Consider the following 17,304-nt stretch of genomic DNA (forward strand, 5'->3'; position numbering starts at 1 on the left):
CCCCCAGCACTTCGTATACAGGTAGTCCTCACTTCAGTATGGTAATTGGGACCAACAACCCTGTTGCTAAGCTGTCCTAATTACCATTATTTGCTGTTGTAAAGTATGACATCACTTGACCATGTCAATGTACAAGGGCTGTTCGCAGCAGGTTTGGTTACAGTTGAAAGGAATAAAAGTATTATTCAGAAATTTCTATTGAGTCTAAAGGTTGAAGCAGAAGCCAACTGAAGATCAGAAATATTTTATCTAAGTATTGACAGGTACAAATGTGAAAAGCAGAAGTTACAAATTGTTAAGAGGAAATATCGAAACAACTATAGGAGACGGACTGTGGTAATAGAAAATTAATGCAGTCCGGAAAGTTTATCGGATGATTAGGGAAGGGGCGTAGAGTGCGATAGGGGAGGTGGAATCTGCGTCGGGGATAGGATATAAAAATGTGTCAAACAGTTCTGTAAGGTGTGGCTGAACTCCTGTGTGTTTCGGTCCACCAAGCCTTTGCAAATGCTTCTTTTGAAATAAAACTTTGTTGCTGGAATTCCAAGTGAGTTTGTTTTGTTTTGGATCTTGAGCCACGTTCCAAACACAGTTACTAAGCAAATCCCATGTGGTCATTAAACGAAACCTTGTGCCAAATTCCCATTGTTTTTCCTTGTTGGAAATGGGAAGTGAAAATCCTAAATAGTAATCACATGAATGTGGAATGCTGTGATCGCCATATTTGTAGGCCTAAATTGGAATCACCTCACTACAGAAACACTAGAGATGGCTGCAATTACAAGAACAAGTTGTTAAGTCTTATTCAGCAGTGTGATAACTTTGAATGGTCACTGAATGAGTAGTCAACCAAGGACCAAGTTTAGGTTAGAGTGGTGAGACCTTAGCACTGAGACACACTACCTGATGACAAGGCTGTGAACTTTTCAGAGGCAAAACTAAGCTTAATAGGGACAGTTACACCTACATATTTTAGTACATATGGAGGTATTCATCAGAACTTGTTACTATGAAGTTAAAAAGCACAATAACCACAAAATGTTTTGAAAATAAGTCCCCTCCCATATGTATTGCACTCCACTGAATGTTCAGTGTGATTTATAGCCACGCAACTGTGTTTAATTTTATCCTTAAAGAGCAAAACTTCACAGACAAGCTCAAAAGTCCTATTAATAAAATTTATGCCATCTTGCAAATATAGGATTGTATATGAAGCATTGAAGAGCAGGCTTTTAAAGCAGTGTAAATTCTATCCCGGCAACATACTTCCAACTGGCCTGCACTGAAGGAAACCCAATTATTTTCTAATTTCAGAATTAACGGAGATCAGGCCTTCTTAAATAAAATCTAAAGAACACATCCCATTCTGTTCTAACTATAAACCTGTGGTCAGAAAAAGGTACATATTCGAGTTAACTTTGCTTCAGCTGCATTCTGGGGAATCACCATGGCAAACAGGATTGGAAAGGGAGAGCTTAAATCCTACGCCCTTCGTGTAAGATGTCTGCTGCGGGGTCGTTGCTTCTTCCTCTGCTTAATCTCCCTCACAGAGTGAATAAAAGAATAAAGCGGCAGCAGGCTCTACGGGCATATCAGCTGCCTCTTAGGGTGTTGTTGTTTTGTTTTGCAGGTCAAGGCGGGATAAATTTAGCGTGAAAAATTGCCTTCTTAGACCCTCCTAAACTTTCTAAGGTTCGGAATCTGTTTCGAAACATGATTTCGCAACTACGCTTTGCAAGAAGAGGAGGTTTGAGAGGGGAAGCTCTTTTTCCTCTCGAAAGCGTCTTCACATTTTTTTCCCTCTAATTTTTTCGCCCTAGGAGTTATTTCCGCTCCTTTACAAACAGGAGACGGACTCCGCCGCTGTCGCCACGGCCGATGTAGGAGCCGGTGACGCGTGAGGGGAAGAAGAAAAAGAAAAAAGGCGCGGCTCTTCTTCCTCGAGTGTCATGGCGCCGGCACCCCGTGAGGTAAACAGAATGTGCCGGATGGAGAGAGGCCGGCGCGACCGAGAGTGGGCGGAGGAAAGCGCCGAGACGGTTTTGTTGTGCGACCGGGGCTGCTGCGGGCTTCCGCCTTGGCACAATGGACGGAGAGCAGTAACCGAAGGGGGAAGGAAGCCGGCAGCGGCCGTGGCGACGGGGCAAGGGGCGAGAAGGCACGGCCAGCGAGAGCCTGTAGCCCGAAGAGCGCGGCTGTATTCTTGTCTGGCGTAGTAAGTTCAGCCTTCTGTCCCCTGTCGACCCGTCTCTTCCGCCCCCCCTTGGGCGGGGTATAGGGAGACCCAGCCTGACGCCCTCGGCCCCACCCACCTCCCTCCCTAGCTACCCACCGCCCCGGTCGGTGGAATTCCCTTTGGGTGAGGGCCGGGGAGGGGTATTCCCCGACGCCAGTTTAAAAAGTACTGTAGGATGGTGAAAGCGGACGTTAAAGAGCTCGGAGCCGATAGCAAGGAAAGCGGAGGAGCCCCTCCTCCTCGGGCCTAAGACAGGGGTAGGCAACCTCGGCTCTTTTATGACTCATGGACTTCAACTCCCAGAAATCCTGAGCCAGCTACGCTGGCTCAGGATTTCTGGGAGTTGAAGTCCATGAGTCATAAAAGAGCCGAGGTTGCCTACCCCCTGGCCTAAGACATCAGCTTGGTTGGAGCTCCTCCCCTTCCTCCAGCTGTGGGTGATGTTGCAACTGCCCCCCCCTCCCGAAAGGAGAAGGAGGATTTCCAGGTTGCCCCTGCTGTCATAGATGTTTTCTCGAATCTATTATTTTTTTATGTTTTTATTTTAATTCTATTTATATCCCGCCCTTCTCCGAAGACTCAGGGCGGCTTACAATTTAAGCACAAAGCAATGTGCTTAGCAATAGCCTTCATTCTATGTATATGCCTGCTTATTAGGGCTTTCGGCCTCCCCCCCCCAGCGGCATTATTACAAAGTCAGCTTAATTGCCCCCAACAATCTGGGTCCTCATTTTACCTACCTCGGAAGGATGGAAGGCTGAGTCAACCTTCAGCCTGGTGGGATGCGAACCTGCACTAATTGCAGGCAGCTGGTGTTACTTAAGGAGGCATTAGCCCACTGCTCCACCAAGGCTCCTATTATGTACTCCCTTATCGTATTATATAGTATATCTAGCCTTCTGCGATCTGTTTTGGATGGCAAGCTCCTTTCTTCCTAAAGTAGAAGGGCTTGAAGCGTAGCTGGAGGGAATTGTATTGAGGAAGACCAGATTCGATTATTGGATCCACGTTTGGCTCAGAATTAATGTTCGGATGTGGCAAGAAGAGATTTCTGTTTTCAAGTGTGCATTCACTTGAGAAGACAGAGGTTTATATCGGTTTTTGGAAATGTATGCTTTGCCAGCATCAGGGAACACATATACACATTTTATTAAATGATAGTCTTTATTGTTTACCTGTCTTATTGCAATGTGAAATGGAAAAAAAATCAAATTTCATTTTAGCATCCTGTGCTTGTAGATTTAGAAGCATTTCTGCAGGTACAATAATAAACTTCCTAAACTATAAACACATCATACTAACACATCATAAAATCTGATTTGTTTTCATCTTGCATTGTAATGTTAAGACTATGGACAGTTTCCTTCTTTCTAGAAATATACTGTATTGCTACCCCTCATGGGACATTTATTATATATGTATATATGTATATGTGTATACATATACATATATATATATATTCATATTCCTTGATCAAACTAAAAATACGAATCCCAGGCATATTTGAATCAGAACAAGAAATCCGAACACTGGGATAAGGTAGAAAACTAACACAGTTTTATTAAAAATCAAGCTTTTGTTGGCTAACTACCAACATCGTCAGGATGAAATCATTGGAGTGGGGAGACTGCATTTGATGATATAAATGCAGCCTCCCCACTCCAATGATTTCATCCTGACGACGTTGGTAGTTAGCCAACGAAAGCTTGATTTTTAATAAAACTGTTTTAGCTTTCTACCTTATCCCAGTGTTCTGAGATATATATATATATATATATATATATATATATATATATATATATATATATATGTACACGCACACACATACATACATATATATATACATACACATATACATACACATATACATATATACATACATACAAAAATTATGACATAACAGCTTCAGTTTTTATTTTATCAGATCAAAATGCATTAAGTATATGTTATGTTGCATGCCTGGTATATTATTTAATGAATTATCTTTTTTCAAGAAAATTATTTTGGTTCAAGAGTTGATGAACAGAGTAGAGTTGAATTATGTCTCTCTTACAATTTGCCTGTAATTGTTGATTCGTGTTTTTAGCTGGTCACATCTACTTGCATTTCTCATTGCCATTGATTCAGCAGTCTCAGAGCATTTCAGTATGGAGACATATGTGCTCCTTTCTGTAAGGTTGTCAGATGGGAAGACAGCAGGTTAATTTAAGTCTGAAAATGGGCGATTCCCTTCCTGGTGCTGAGGACGTCACTTTTTAAATCATATTGCTGGCTAGCAGTTGCACGAGGAGAGTAATGTCATTTAATAATTTATGATATAAGTCACTGAAGTGACTGGGCTGGGATGGTTTGCTTTTGGAGGCAACTGAGCTACACATTGCATTTATATTATTTTTTAACTTGCTTCTGAAATTTGAGACTGACGAAATGAGCACTGAGAGCACATCAACTTATAGTCAGTTTGTAAGATTTTAAGACTGGTACCACTTCTCTCTCATTTCTGTCTCTTGGGAATAAATTCAAAATGTTACTTTAAAATACCACCATTGCATATTGCCACTTACAAACTTATTTATTATACAGTCTTTGGAGCTTAGTATTTTTTTAGGTACACCATATGCTTTTATTATCATTTTTGGAATAATGGGCATTGTAGAATGCTAGATATATATGAATATACACAGATATTCAAATAAGTTCTTAAAGTACATAGGTTTCCTGGAGCATTTACTCAGCCTCCTCAACTTGGTATGTTATCCAGTTGCTGTATTTATCATTCCCTGAATCCCCAGCCAACATATGTATCCCCAACACATGTGAAAGTATCAAACTGGAGAACTTTGATTTAATTCATTCTACTGTAATTTGTATAGATAAAATAGCATCCATCAATATTAGAATATTTATTAATACATTTATTGTGTTTGGATGATAACTTTTTACCTCAGTTTTGTAACATAATGTATTTTGTTGTGTATTATCCTTATTGCTCAACTTGAAAGAATTATTACAGTCCTCAGACTGAAAATGTCCTCCATAAGTGGCTTGGTTGTAGTTTGCTTCAGTTGCCTTGTGTCTTGATATATGGGATCAACAATTTGGATTATCCCATATGTTCCCATAACTATCTCATACTCTTTCCAAGCATCCTACTGATCTTATTTTAGTTTTATTTTATTTTTGTTTTATTTTAGTTTTTTTCCATCATCCACAGGGAAAGAGAAAACAGTGATTACAATGGGCGATGCTGCAAAATCTTGCTGTACAAGACGTAGTAAAGACTGGGGACTTATAAATGAGGAGGATTTCCAGAAATGTGCTTCACGTCAAGCAATGGATGATTGTGGAAATGGACACAGTAGCAATGCGGACACCAGATTTGAAAAAAGAAAGGGAACCTCAAGTGACTATGGAACAAGTCCTAGAAAGGGAGTGCATGCTGCTTTGAGTAGTCCAAATTCTTCAAAAAGCATGGTTTACAATCAAGGGGCAAGAATAAATGATTCTTCAAAAGACCAAATTAAGAAGTGGGTGTCTGACAACCATCAAGCTAATTCCAGCAATTGGAGAGAATTCAAATCTACAGCCCGGATACCTGTGATTATCAGGCCACGGAAAGAGTTTCCTCATGAATGTGAGAGTTTAGGAGGCAGAAGTGGAAGAAGACAGCTCCTTAGAGACCTAACAAGTGAAGATTTATCTGATAGAAAAGGAAATTCTGGTAATACATCTTTTGATGATCTTCTGTAGATTAACACTATTACATATTTTTCTGCAGTCATTACTAACTCTAGAAGATCTTCAAGGTCCCATCCCTTCCAAAAGTATTGAATATTGAATAGCTGTATGAAACTATTGAATAGTTCACTTCAAACTATTGGAAATTGGCTACATTATTTAGAATTGATAGCTTCTTAGGTATCTTCTAATCCTTGAAAATATTAAAATAGACTTTTTACAACAATTCAAGCAGTTAATGTTATGAGAGGGTTGAATGATATGTAATATTAACGTCAACACTGTTTTAGGTGGTCTGTTACACCTGAATTTTAACTTCAGCTTTTCCTTTGGCAAATCTAGAAGTTTCTTTGCAGAGAGTTTTAACAGTGTGTTCTGTGAGGTTAAGTGGGTGACTACCACTAACCTTCCATAATTTATTTTATTTTTTATTTTATTTTAATTCCATTTATATCCCGCCCTTCTCCGAAGACTCAGGGCGGCTTACAAGCTTAGCAGTAGCCTTCATTCTATGTATATGCCTGCTTATTAGGGCTTTCACACACACCCCAAGCGGCATTATTACAAAGTCAGCTTAATTGCCCCCAACAATCTGGGTCCTCATTTTACCTACCTCGGAAGGATGGAAAGCTGAGTCAACCTTGAGCCTGGTGGGATGCGAACCTGCACTAATTGCAGGCAGCTGGTGTTACTTAAGGAGGCATTGAATATTGAATGTATCAGTTAAGACCATTATAAGCATTACTTTAAATATTTTAGGAATAACATCATTTTCAAAGGTTCCTGTTACTGCATCAAAGCTGTAGCAGCACCATGGGGAATAAGCTATAACAGTCCTACTGAAGTGAAAATGTGTGAAAGTTGCATAGTACTGTATTGCTTTTGTGCAGGATCCATTACTTTCAGTGGACATAAATTTGGCTGAACTCTGCTTTATGTGTAAATAGACATCTGAGAGCTTTTTATAGGACATGGCTACTTCCAAATATTGCAGTGGTTCTTTTTAAGAACTGACATTTGTTTTTAAGTAAAAAATTTCAGTATTACCGTGCTTTTCCTTTTTCATGTTATATGCAGTATTATTCAGCTTAACCTGATGTTAAGACATGGGTTTAAAAGTACACATTATTTTCAAACTGATGTGCTCTAAATTTAAAGTTTCTCACCTGTTAGAGAGCTTTATTGCTCAAGGTTCCTCAGCAAAGTTTTGTCATACTATCAACACGTGCTGTGCTGCTAACAGTTAATTTATGCAACATCATAATTCTTTTTCTGATAACTACAGAAAAAGAAATGAAGAAACATAGGAAACCAAGAAGAATAAAAAAAGAAGACTATGATATGGATGATGAAATGGATGGACCTGTTATAGAGGAGGCTTTACTGACAGCAAAAGAATTACTGGGGTTGCAGCAGGCTGAAGAACGACTTAAGAGAGACTACATTTATAGACTGAAGAAGGTAACATTTCTGCCACATACATGCCTATTTAAACATGTGAATTAGGGTTAGGCAACAAGTGTCAGTATATTAGAAAAGCAGAAAATCAACAAGTTTGCAGAAGCTTAAGAATTGCCTATAAATATGAATATTATATGCTTATATTCACACTCAAAAGCAGCCTTCCCAAACTCCATTCCTTAAGATCTCCAAATTTTCCACCTCATGAGAAGTGAGAGTTGCTTTCCAATACAACTGGAAAGCTCCAGACTGGAGAAGGCTATTACAAACAGTACCCACCAAGCATAGAATTCCATCTGTACCCAATATTCAGTGGTAGAATGACAGGCCATTTTTTTTTAAAAAAAATGAATAAATGATTCAGAGTTTTTGTTGTTGTTGTTAGTTGCGAAGTCGTGTCCGACCCATCGCGACCCTATGGACAACGTTCCTCCAGGCCTTCCTGTCCTCTACCATCTTCTGGAGTCCATTTAAGCTCACGCCTACTGCTTCAGTGACTCCATCCAGCCACCTCATTCTCTGTCGTCCCCTTCTTCTCTTGCCCTCGATCTTTCCCAGCATTAGGCTCTTCTCCAGTGAGTTTTTAGCGGTGCAGAAATATAAGGACTCCAGTTCTGACAAAGCATTGTAGAGCAAACCAGACATAGCTGCAGGAAGCAAGTAAATGCAGTTGGGATATAGTATGCTTCAATATATAACAAGATTGGTTAATCTCTGGTAGCATTCTGAAGTTCCTGGTCTTACTACCAGTATATTTGACTTTGTCAATATTTGCAGTTAAGATTCCTTAACGGAGGGTGAAGATCACATGGGAAAGGTGAAGTCATGAAATCAACTGGAATCTGCCGAGCTTTAATTGGGCAAGATAGTTCCCAATACGTTTTATGACCATATCATTTTTATTGACAAATATAATTAAAAAGATCATAATTGATTTTTCTCCAGCGACCTCGAAGCTACCCAACAGCTAAATATACTTGCAGGTTATGTGATGTGTTGATTGAGTCAGTGATGTTTGCTCATAAGCATATAAAGGAAAAAAGACACAAGAAAAACATAAAGGTGAGTTAATAACAGTAAAAACAATAGCAATGTTCGGTTTCATAATGTTATAAAAAGGGAGAAGAAAAATAATACAGATGTGGTCTTTCTTATTTGTGTTTGTGTCTTTGTGAACTAAACTAGATTGATTTCTCCCTAGTTCTTCTGATCAACTCTGCTTTGGATTCTGTGGTTATGTAACTGTAGAATATGCTACACAAAGCCTCATGTAACCATTAAGATAAAAGAAATTGTGTACCATGTTAAACAGATGAGATATTAGAGCAGCAATTAAGAACAGAAACCATAGGGCTAGGCAGCATCCATTCAGCAAGCTTAGGGCCTACTAGAAAACTCAGTGTAGAAAAGCTGGTTGTTTAAATGAAAAGGATACTTTCAGACTGCAGATTGAAGCAGGCAAGCAGGAATACATTAATGAGGAGATTTATTTGCATTGGATGGGAAACAGTTTCTCAAATTCTTCGCCTACAGGTAGTCCTTGACTTACAGCCATTCATTTAGCAACCATTCAAAGTTACAACAGTACTAAAAAGAGTGACTTACTGTACAACTGGTCCTTGCACCTATAACCTTTGCAGCATCCCCATGGTCACACGATCAGAATTCAGGTACTTGACAACCTGCATGTATTTATGACAATTGCACATTCTGGGTCAGGGGATCACCATTTGTGACCTTCCCAAGCAAAATATATGGGAAGCTGGATTCACTTAACAACCGTAAGAGTCACTTAATTGCAGTTATTTACTTATCAACGCTAGAAAAGGGGTCATAAAATAGGGTGCAACTCATTTAACAACCACATTGCTTAGCACTGGAAATTCTGGTCCCAATTGTGGTTTCAAAGTTGAGGACTACTTGTATTTCACCATCTCATGAAGATTATTATTTTGTCATAATTGGTTTTGTGCCTTGGCAGCTTTGTTTTTGCTTGCTATGTTTTTATTCTGGGTGGAGTTTTATATTGTGAGCTTCTTGAGATAGATGCCTATATTTTTGTTACTCTTTTGTTACTCTTCCAGCTGTCGTTCATGTGGGCACATGATCTAAATTGGATCTAAATTTAATGAAATTTAGAATTAAACCACTGAATTCAACAAATTTACAATAATTCTGAGTTGAAATGTAGGATTTCACTAGTTTTAGTGTTACTGGAATCAATAGAGTTGAAAATTAGTTCTGAACTGATATATATTGATTTATCTTACTATAATTATGACTTGCTTGCAAAAGGAATGTTTTTGTGATTGAATTGGGATTTCTATATTCTGATAAAAAAAAATCTATTGAAGACATACATTGTAATGCCCTTTGGAGGTACATTTGAATTTATTGGGGTTTTTTTTTCCTACCAAGATATGAAGGAAAATCAGGTAGTCTTATTGTTTAAATGATTTGTGTGCCAGCACTGATATTCTTAAATTGTTACAATATTTATTTGATGTATTTAGATTGCTTTACATTTTACCTTTAAAGGAAAAGGAAGAACAACAACTGCTGAATTCACTTCCTCCACCAACACTCTTGCAAATTGAAGCTATTGGTATAGCTCTTCAAAAAGTAGTAGAGGAGTTTGGATTAAATAATGAAGATGTGGAACAAAGGCTTGGAATCAAAACTACTATGGAAAATATATTTCAACCAAAATTGCCAGGTTGTTATTATTATTATTATTATTATTATTAGGGACGCGGTGGCTCAGTGGGTTAGGACGCTGAGCTTGTCGATCAGAAGGTCGGCAGTTTGGCGGGTCGAATCCCGAGTGCCGCGTAACAGAGTGAGCGCCTGTTACTCGTCCCAGCTTCTGCCAACCTAGCAGTTCGAAAGCACGTAAAAATGCAAGTAGAAAAATAGGGACCACTACGGTGGGAAGGTAACAGCGTTCCATGCGCCTTTGGTGTCTAGTCATGCCGGCCACATGACCACAGAGACGTTCTTGGACAAGCGCTGGCTCTTCGGCTTTGAAACGGAGATGAGCACCGGCCCCTAGAGTTGGAAACAACTAGCACACATGTGCAGGGGAACCTTTACCTTTACCTTTATTATGATTATTATACATAGATTTTTATTTTAATAATTTTAATATGTCATGACCTATGAATATTTTTCCTGAATATTAGCCCCACGATGCAAAATATGAGCTTAAAACAGTCAATTTAAATATTAGTGAAAAAAAGCCACAAAATGAATTTATATAGGCAAAGTATAAGAAAGTCTACATTTTGTCTCTTAATTACTGATGAACTAACTTCAGATGGTTTTGAGTTGAGCCTCTTAATAACTCCTTTTAAAGTTCTGGATTAGACAGTTTGGGGAACACTTGACCTCTCTTGGTTTTTCAGTTTAATTTTAACATTCTCGTTTTCTTTCCTTATAGATTGTTCTCTAAGGTTGTATGGTTCTTCCTGGAGCAGATTTGGCTTTAAAAATTCTGATATAAATCTGGACATCCAGTTTCCACCCAGTGTAAGCATCTGATTAGCAAATATTGGATAAACTGAGCTGTAGCAGTCTGGCTCTTAAATCTATATTTGTGCCACATTGATGTTGTAAACTGATAGATTAAAATAACAACTTTGGAGAATGTGTTTGTCTGAGACATTTAATTTCTGAGAAATAACATGTTCCTATTTGTTTAGCAGAAGTATTTATGAAGAATTTTTAGTTCTACATATATTAGTGTTATTCTATCAAAAATGTATTATCTTTTTAACTACTTGTTTCTTCTGACAAAAGAGTTCTTCACATGATCTAGAATCTAGTGCATATGGCTGAACCCATTTGATCTACAAGGAAAAGGATAAGAGGCTATGTGAGTGGGAGACTGTTTACAGTAACTTAAATCCAGCCCTATTGGTATAAACTCAAGTTGAAAATTTATTGCTTATTTATAAATGTTATTGGTCGCCCATCTTACTACAGGATAACTTTCCCCTTTTTTAATCTATTAATCAGCACTGTGAACATTTTGAGAATAAAGTTTTTTAGGTCACATGTAGTATTGACAGGTATTCATTAAAGCAAACACCTCTTTTTAAGAATCTGCACGAGCCTAAAAATGCAATTTTTAAAGGAGTCACAACTTTTCTGGAGTTCATGTGGATCTTTGACAGGACAAGCTGCTTTAATGAATAACAATGTACAGTTGTATTAGAGCAGCTATAACGTTAGAAGAAAGTAATTTCATATTCTTCTTAATATTGTCAGAAAAGAGCCCACTAATTGGATAGGATAAATGGAAAGAGATTAGAAAACCAATTGTTCTGCTGGACTAATATTTTGAAATAATACTAAAAAATACTTACAAAAATGTTATATTTATGTAACTTTTGTTCTGCTCTTCTTCATAGATGTCCCAACCAGATGTTCTCTTACTGGTACAAGAAAGCCTAAAAAGCAGTGGTAAGTGTTCAGTGTGTAATTAGGTTTTTTCTTCCTCTGACATGAAAAAATAGCATTCCTTTTCACTCATAAAAATTAGTTGTGGATAGATGGTAGACTAGAAGAATTAGGTTGGATGAGAATTTCTCTCCATCAATGAAAAACTTCCTCTGTTCTAATAAATAATTAAGGAAGATCATTGCTTGGAGGAAAGGAGCAGAATGGTAATTTTTGCTCTTTTTTCCTTTTCCTGTAACCCCTAGCCTGCTCTGATACATTATTTTAAAGGGTTCCCAATCTTTCAGAAGAAGATATTCAGGATGAGTAAAAGCATCAGAGATTAAGGCTGTTGGTTTCTTTCCTCCAATCCTTTTCTACCATTGGGAACATCCAGTGCATAGAGTTCATACAATTATTAGGTCCATCTCTGTTTCTCTCAGTGATAGATGTAATTGTCCATTTCTATATACAGCAATTAAAAAGAAGGGACATTAGTGCAGCAATATAAGGGACGCCAGATTGAAATGTTGGGTTGGAATGGGGAATACCTGGGGTCAGTCCTGTAATATGATTGTTGAGTTGTAGTTTGTACCCTTGAATGTTTTAAAATGAAGTATGAATGAATCGCTGTTCATAGATTCTTTGGGAATTGTGGTGATGGAAAGACATAATGCCAAAATGTTATTAAATCTGATTAGGGATTTGTACTAATAGGGATCTTTTAGCAGCACAAAGGGAAATGCCTTTACAGGACTAGATTGCCATAGGGAATTCCAATTTATGACTTCATTAAGACTAATGAATACCAGTTCTTCCAGTTTGCTGGTGTAGCAAGAATAAAATATATACCTAAACACATATTAAAACTGGAAACAAAATGCTACTAAAACCATTTCTTTCAGAACAGAGTTTCACTAAATAATGCTATAAATTAGAACCAAAAAAAAGTTTCCAGTAAAAGCATTTGTGTCTATCTCGAGAGTCTGCAATAGTTAGATAATATTCAGCATCCTAGTTGACATATCTCATTCTATAATTGTTCATCCACCTGTATAATAGGTGAATTATATTAATTATAACCAGTTTGCCATTCAATCCAAGCGTACTTTCATATGAATGAAATATAGAATTCATAGTCAAGCCTTTGCTTGTCAAGCTCAAATTACACATGTTGCTATATGATATATCCCTGTAGCTAGTTTCATGTCTTAATTAAGATACAACTTGGCCAGCTTACTGAGGCCTCGGCAATTACTGTAATGAAAGCTTGTTGCTGAAAGAAAGGATATAAATCTTCAGATATTCAGTATAATATGCAATACAGAGTCAATATCAAGAAAATCTGCATTTATAACATAATACAAATTCTCCTATAACATTTTCTGTGCTAAACTTCTGATGTTTGACCATGCTATAAAGTTCAACATGGACTATTTTCAAAGCACATACAACTTTGAATATCTCCCTAATTTTTTAAGAACTTTTCCAGTGAAGGCATTACTTTAGGAGCTGTGTCACTGTTGAAGGCATTGAAAATCTGGTAAGGGAACAGCTCTGAGATACTGACCCAATGGGTCATGGGTCGCCTAGTCATAGCTAAAGTTTGAAGGGATGTACCACAAACGTAAAACCAAACGTGTATTTTACATAACTGGACAGAGTATTTCTTTTTAAAAAGTTAAACATTTGAAAATATATTCTGCTTCATTTTTTACAATCTAAACATAGATTTGTGTTGCTATTGATCAGTTAATATTTATTTAACAAGTGCAATAAACTATATGTATCAAAAGTTACCTTGTGGAGTACCAGCACCTGATAGCTTCAAATAGCAATTCTATACTGTGATTTCACTTGTTTCATGCAAATTACATCTATGTGAGTTCACCAATAAACTACAAGAAAGGAAATATAGCCTTTATGTTTCATTTTTCCTTCAGGAGAGACATATTGGTAGACTTGTTTCTTTTGGTACCATGAATAATGTGGCTTTCTTTTTCCCCCTAGAATCTTTTATTGATGTTGATGCAGATTTCCATGCTAAAGTGCCTGTGGTGGTGTGCAAAGAGAAACAAAGGTCTCACTTAGCAAATTTGTGTGTTCCTATAATGTATCATAATGTAAATTATATCTGGCCACACCTAAATTACAATTTTTATTACATAAATTCAAAGAGCTGTACTTACAGAGCAACAATAAAAGTGAATTCCACATCATAAAAACCCTTTGGATCAAATTAAAAGCCTATTTAGTCTAGCATCTTGATCCTGTTAGTGCTCATCTGAATGTTTTTGGGAAGCTGCAAGCAGGTGCTATAGCACTTTGCTGTGGTGTTCTCAGAAAGAGATATTACTGGTGGAATATAGCAGTCATGATTTTTTTTCGTGTCTTAGAATCCCAGTTACTAGACATGAATACTCTTAACATCCTTCATTATCTAATCCCCCTTAAAGCTTAGTTGACAGCCTTCATATATTTTATGATAGCAGATTCCCATTCAATGAAACATTTCTTTCATTTATTATAAACATCTCACTATTTAACAATACATTCCACTCTCAAATAAGCAGTGTTGTGTGTTTTATTACTGCATTCTTCATTGATGTGTTTTTTATTTCATACTTCAACCCTAGAACAGCCTGGTGGGGTCTCCATTCTTCATCCCATTAGATGTACTTTCTTCCAATTAGCATGTTTTACATTAAGTAGGATTTATATCCAAAAATGTTAGGTTGGCTACTGTTATGGCAATATAATGGCTGCAATCCTAATCCCAAAGGTGCTTTTTTCAAAAGGCAACTGGACTAGATTAGATTAGAATTAGAACTTGAATTAGAACTGAAGACACTTTTTGAAAGAGAAGTGAAATGTTTTCAAGGGAAAAAAAAATTCAAGTTGCCTTTTGGAAAAAAAAACATTTTTGAACAACCATGACCTATATCAGGGGTGTCAAACTCACAACGTCACGTGACGTATCACGACTTTTTTCCCATTGCTGGCAATGTTGGGTGGGGTCAGTTTCGGCATGACGCATCGGGCCTGTGGGCCAGCAGTTTGACACCCCTAACCTATATGATTGAGAATCTCCATAGACATCAGCAATTCTAATTTACATATGCTGGAATAAGCCTCAATGAATGAATTGTACTATAAAAATGAGCAAAACTAGATTCATAGTTTTAGTATTCAGTTAGGTTATGTGTATCATTTTAGACACCTAATAACCACATAGATAGATTTTTTTTCTATGTTAACCTGTCCTTTGCCTAGTCTTTTAGATTTTCCAACACTGGAAATCCAGTCTGGAAAAGAATTTAGTATTCTGAAGTAAATAGTGAAATACAACTATTTCATTATCTTTATAAATTTTACTTGCCTAAAATTTCATTTGTCATCATTATAGTAATTGATTTGTCCTAGCCTTACTCTTTTTAGTTGCAATTTATATGCAACTAAATATATGTAAAACTATTGTAATGGGTAATCACCATATTATCAGTGTTTCAGATCGATGGTCTTCACTACTAATGGAAAATAGATATAAAATTTAGTTAATACAAATACTAACCATTCCTAAATTCTTTTATTCGTCTTTAATTGAATGCCATTTCACTGGCTTGTTCTGATAAAAATTGTAACTAATCATTTACCGTATTTTTCGGACCATAAGACACACCTGACCATAAGACGCACCCAGTTTTTAGAGCAAGAAAACAAGAAAAAAAATATTCTGAACCAAATAGTACCGGTATACTAAAACAGGGCTTTTCAACCTTTTCATCCATTGTACCACTTTTAGGACAAGGCAGTGTCCAAGTACCACCAGTCGCCCAGCAAGGTGTCAAAAACCTGACCCCCCCCCCAAAAAAAAGGAAAAAAAATGATAAAGTACAGGTAGTCCTTGACTTACAGTGGTTCACTTAATGACTGTTCAAAGTTACGACGGCACTGAAAAAAGTGACTTTTGACCATTTTTCACACTTATGACTGTTGCAGCATCCCCAGGGTCATGTGATTTACATTCGGATGCTTGGCAATCAATTCATATTTATGATGGTCACATTGTTCCAGGGTCATGTGATCGCCTTTTGCAACCTTCTGAGAAGCAAAGTTAGTGGGGACACCAGATTCACTTAACAATCATGTTACTAATTTAATTTCTCTCTCTCCTTCTCTTTTTCTCCCTCTCTATTTTTCTCTTTCCCTCTATTTCTCCCTTTCTCTCTCTCCCTCTATTTCCCTCCCTCTTTCTTTCTCCTCTCTCTCCCTTTCTCTTTCTCTCCCTTTCTTTCCCTCTCTCTTTCCCTCTCCCTCTATTTCTCTCCCTTTCTTTCTCCTCCTCTCTCTCTCTTTCTCTCCCTCCCTATTTCTTTCTCCTCTTTCTCTCTCCCTCCCTCTCCCATTGTCCCTTCCTTCCTTCCTTCCCTCCCTCTTTGTCCTTCCCTCTCTGCATTAAAGCAGTACCCGCGGAGGCGGCCCTGCGGCCCAGCTTTCTCTTGCAGAAAGCAAGCTGAAACGGAGCGAGGGAGATTGCCAGGAACGCGAATTGGCCGATCTCGCGCTCCTGCAATCACCCTCGCTCGGTTTCACCTTCCCTTGCTACAAGAGAAAGCAGGCTGAAAGCGAGCGAGGGAGATTGCAGCAGCGCGAGATCGGCCGATTCCCATTTCTGGCAATCTCCCTCGCTCCGTTTCAGCCTGCTTACTCTTGTAGCAAGGGAAGCTGAAACCAAGCGAGGGAGATTGCAGGAGCGCGAGATCGGCGTTTCTCAGCATGTGCCAATTCGTGCTCCTGGCAATCTCCCTTGCTTTCCACTTGCAGAGGTTGGGGCTGGCCATACGGATCACCTTCGGACCATAAGACGCACCCTCGTTTTCCCCCCCACTTTTGGGGAAAAAAGTGCGTCTTATGGTCCGAAAAATAGGGTATATGTAAGCTTATGTACTGTAATCAAACCACAGAAGTATTAAGAACCATGGTGGCGCAGTGGTTAGAATGCAGTGCTGCAGGCTATTTCTGCTGACTGCCGGCTGCCAGCAGTTTGAGTCTCACAGGCTCAAGGTTGATTCAGCTTTATATCCTTCCGAGGTCGGTAAAATGAGGAGGAAATTCCTCCAAATTGTTGGAGAAACATGCTGACTCTGTAAACTGCTTAGAGAGGGCTGTAAAGCACGGTGAAGCAGTATAGAAGTCTTAAGTGCTATTGTTATTGCTATCAAATAATTTTTAAAAACTATGGATGGATCTCTGGATATACCTTCAGTATATATTAATCTAGCGGTCCCATTTAATTTGAAATAAATAAAAATAAATATTTTTCATTCAAGAGTCTTGTCCAGAAGCGAGGTAAAGGCAGAATGATAATTTCAAATAATTATTTTTTAAAAATCTGATGTAGTTAAATGATTCAAAATAGCCCTATTAAA

The 17,304-nt window shown here is 37.9% G+C and overlaps 1 protein-coding gene across 5 annotated transcripts in view; it reads left to right on the top strand.

Annotated features, from left to right (window-relative positions):
* Positions 1-1,873: 1,873 nt before the first annotated feature.
* Positions 1,874-17,304, top strand: part of TUT7 (terminal uridylyl transferase 7) — a 38,831-nt gene continuing 23,400 nt past the window's right edge. Inside the window, exons 1-8 of one of the 5 annotated variants that reach the window (XM_081317860.1) lie at positions 1,874-2,215; positions 5,431-5,957; positions 7,260-7,435; positions 8,381-8,497; positions 9,974-10,151; positions 10,875-10,963; positions 11,848-11,899; positions 13,886-13,955. In XM_081317860.1, coding sequence (XP_081173986.1) covers positions 1,950-2,215; positions 5,431-5,957; positions 7,260-7,435; positions 8,381-8,497; positions 9,974-10,151; positions 10,875-10,963; positions 11,848-11,899; positions 13,886-13,955 — 1,475 coding nt within the window. In that variant the 5' untranslated portion in view covers positions 1,874-1,949. The remainder of the gene's footprint in view (positions 2,216-5,430; positions 5,958-7,259; positions 7,436-8,380; positions 8,498-9,973; positions 10,152-10,874; positions 10,964-11,847; positions 11,900-13,885; positions 13,956-17,304) is intronic. The other 4 variants (XM_081317856.1, XM_081317857.1, XM_081317858.1 and 1 more) reach the window with 4 other exon arrangements.

The sequence above is a fragment of the Vipera berus genome, assembly GCF_964194415.1.
Source record: "Vipera berus genome assembly, chromosome: 2".
Classification (NCBI taxonomy): Eukaryota; Metazoa; Chordata; class Lepidosauria; order Squamata; family Viperidae; genus Vipera; species Vipera berus.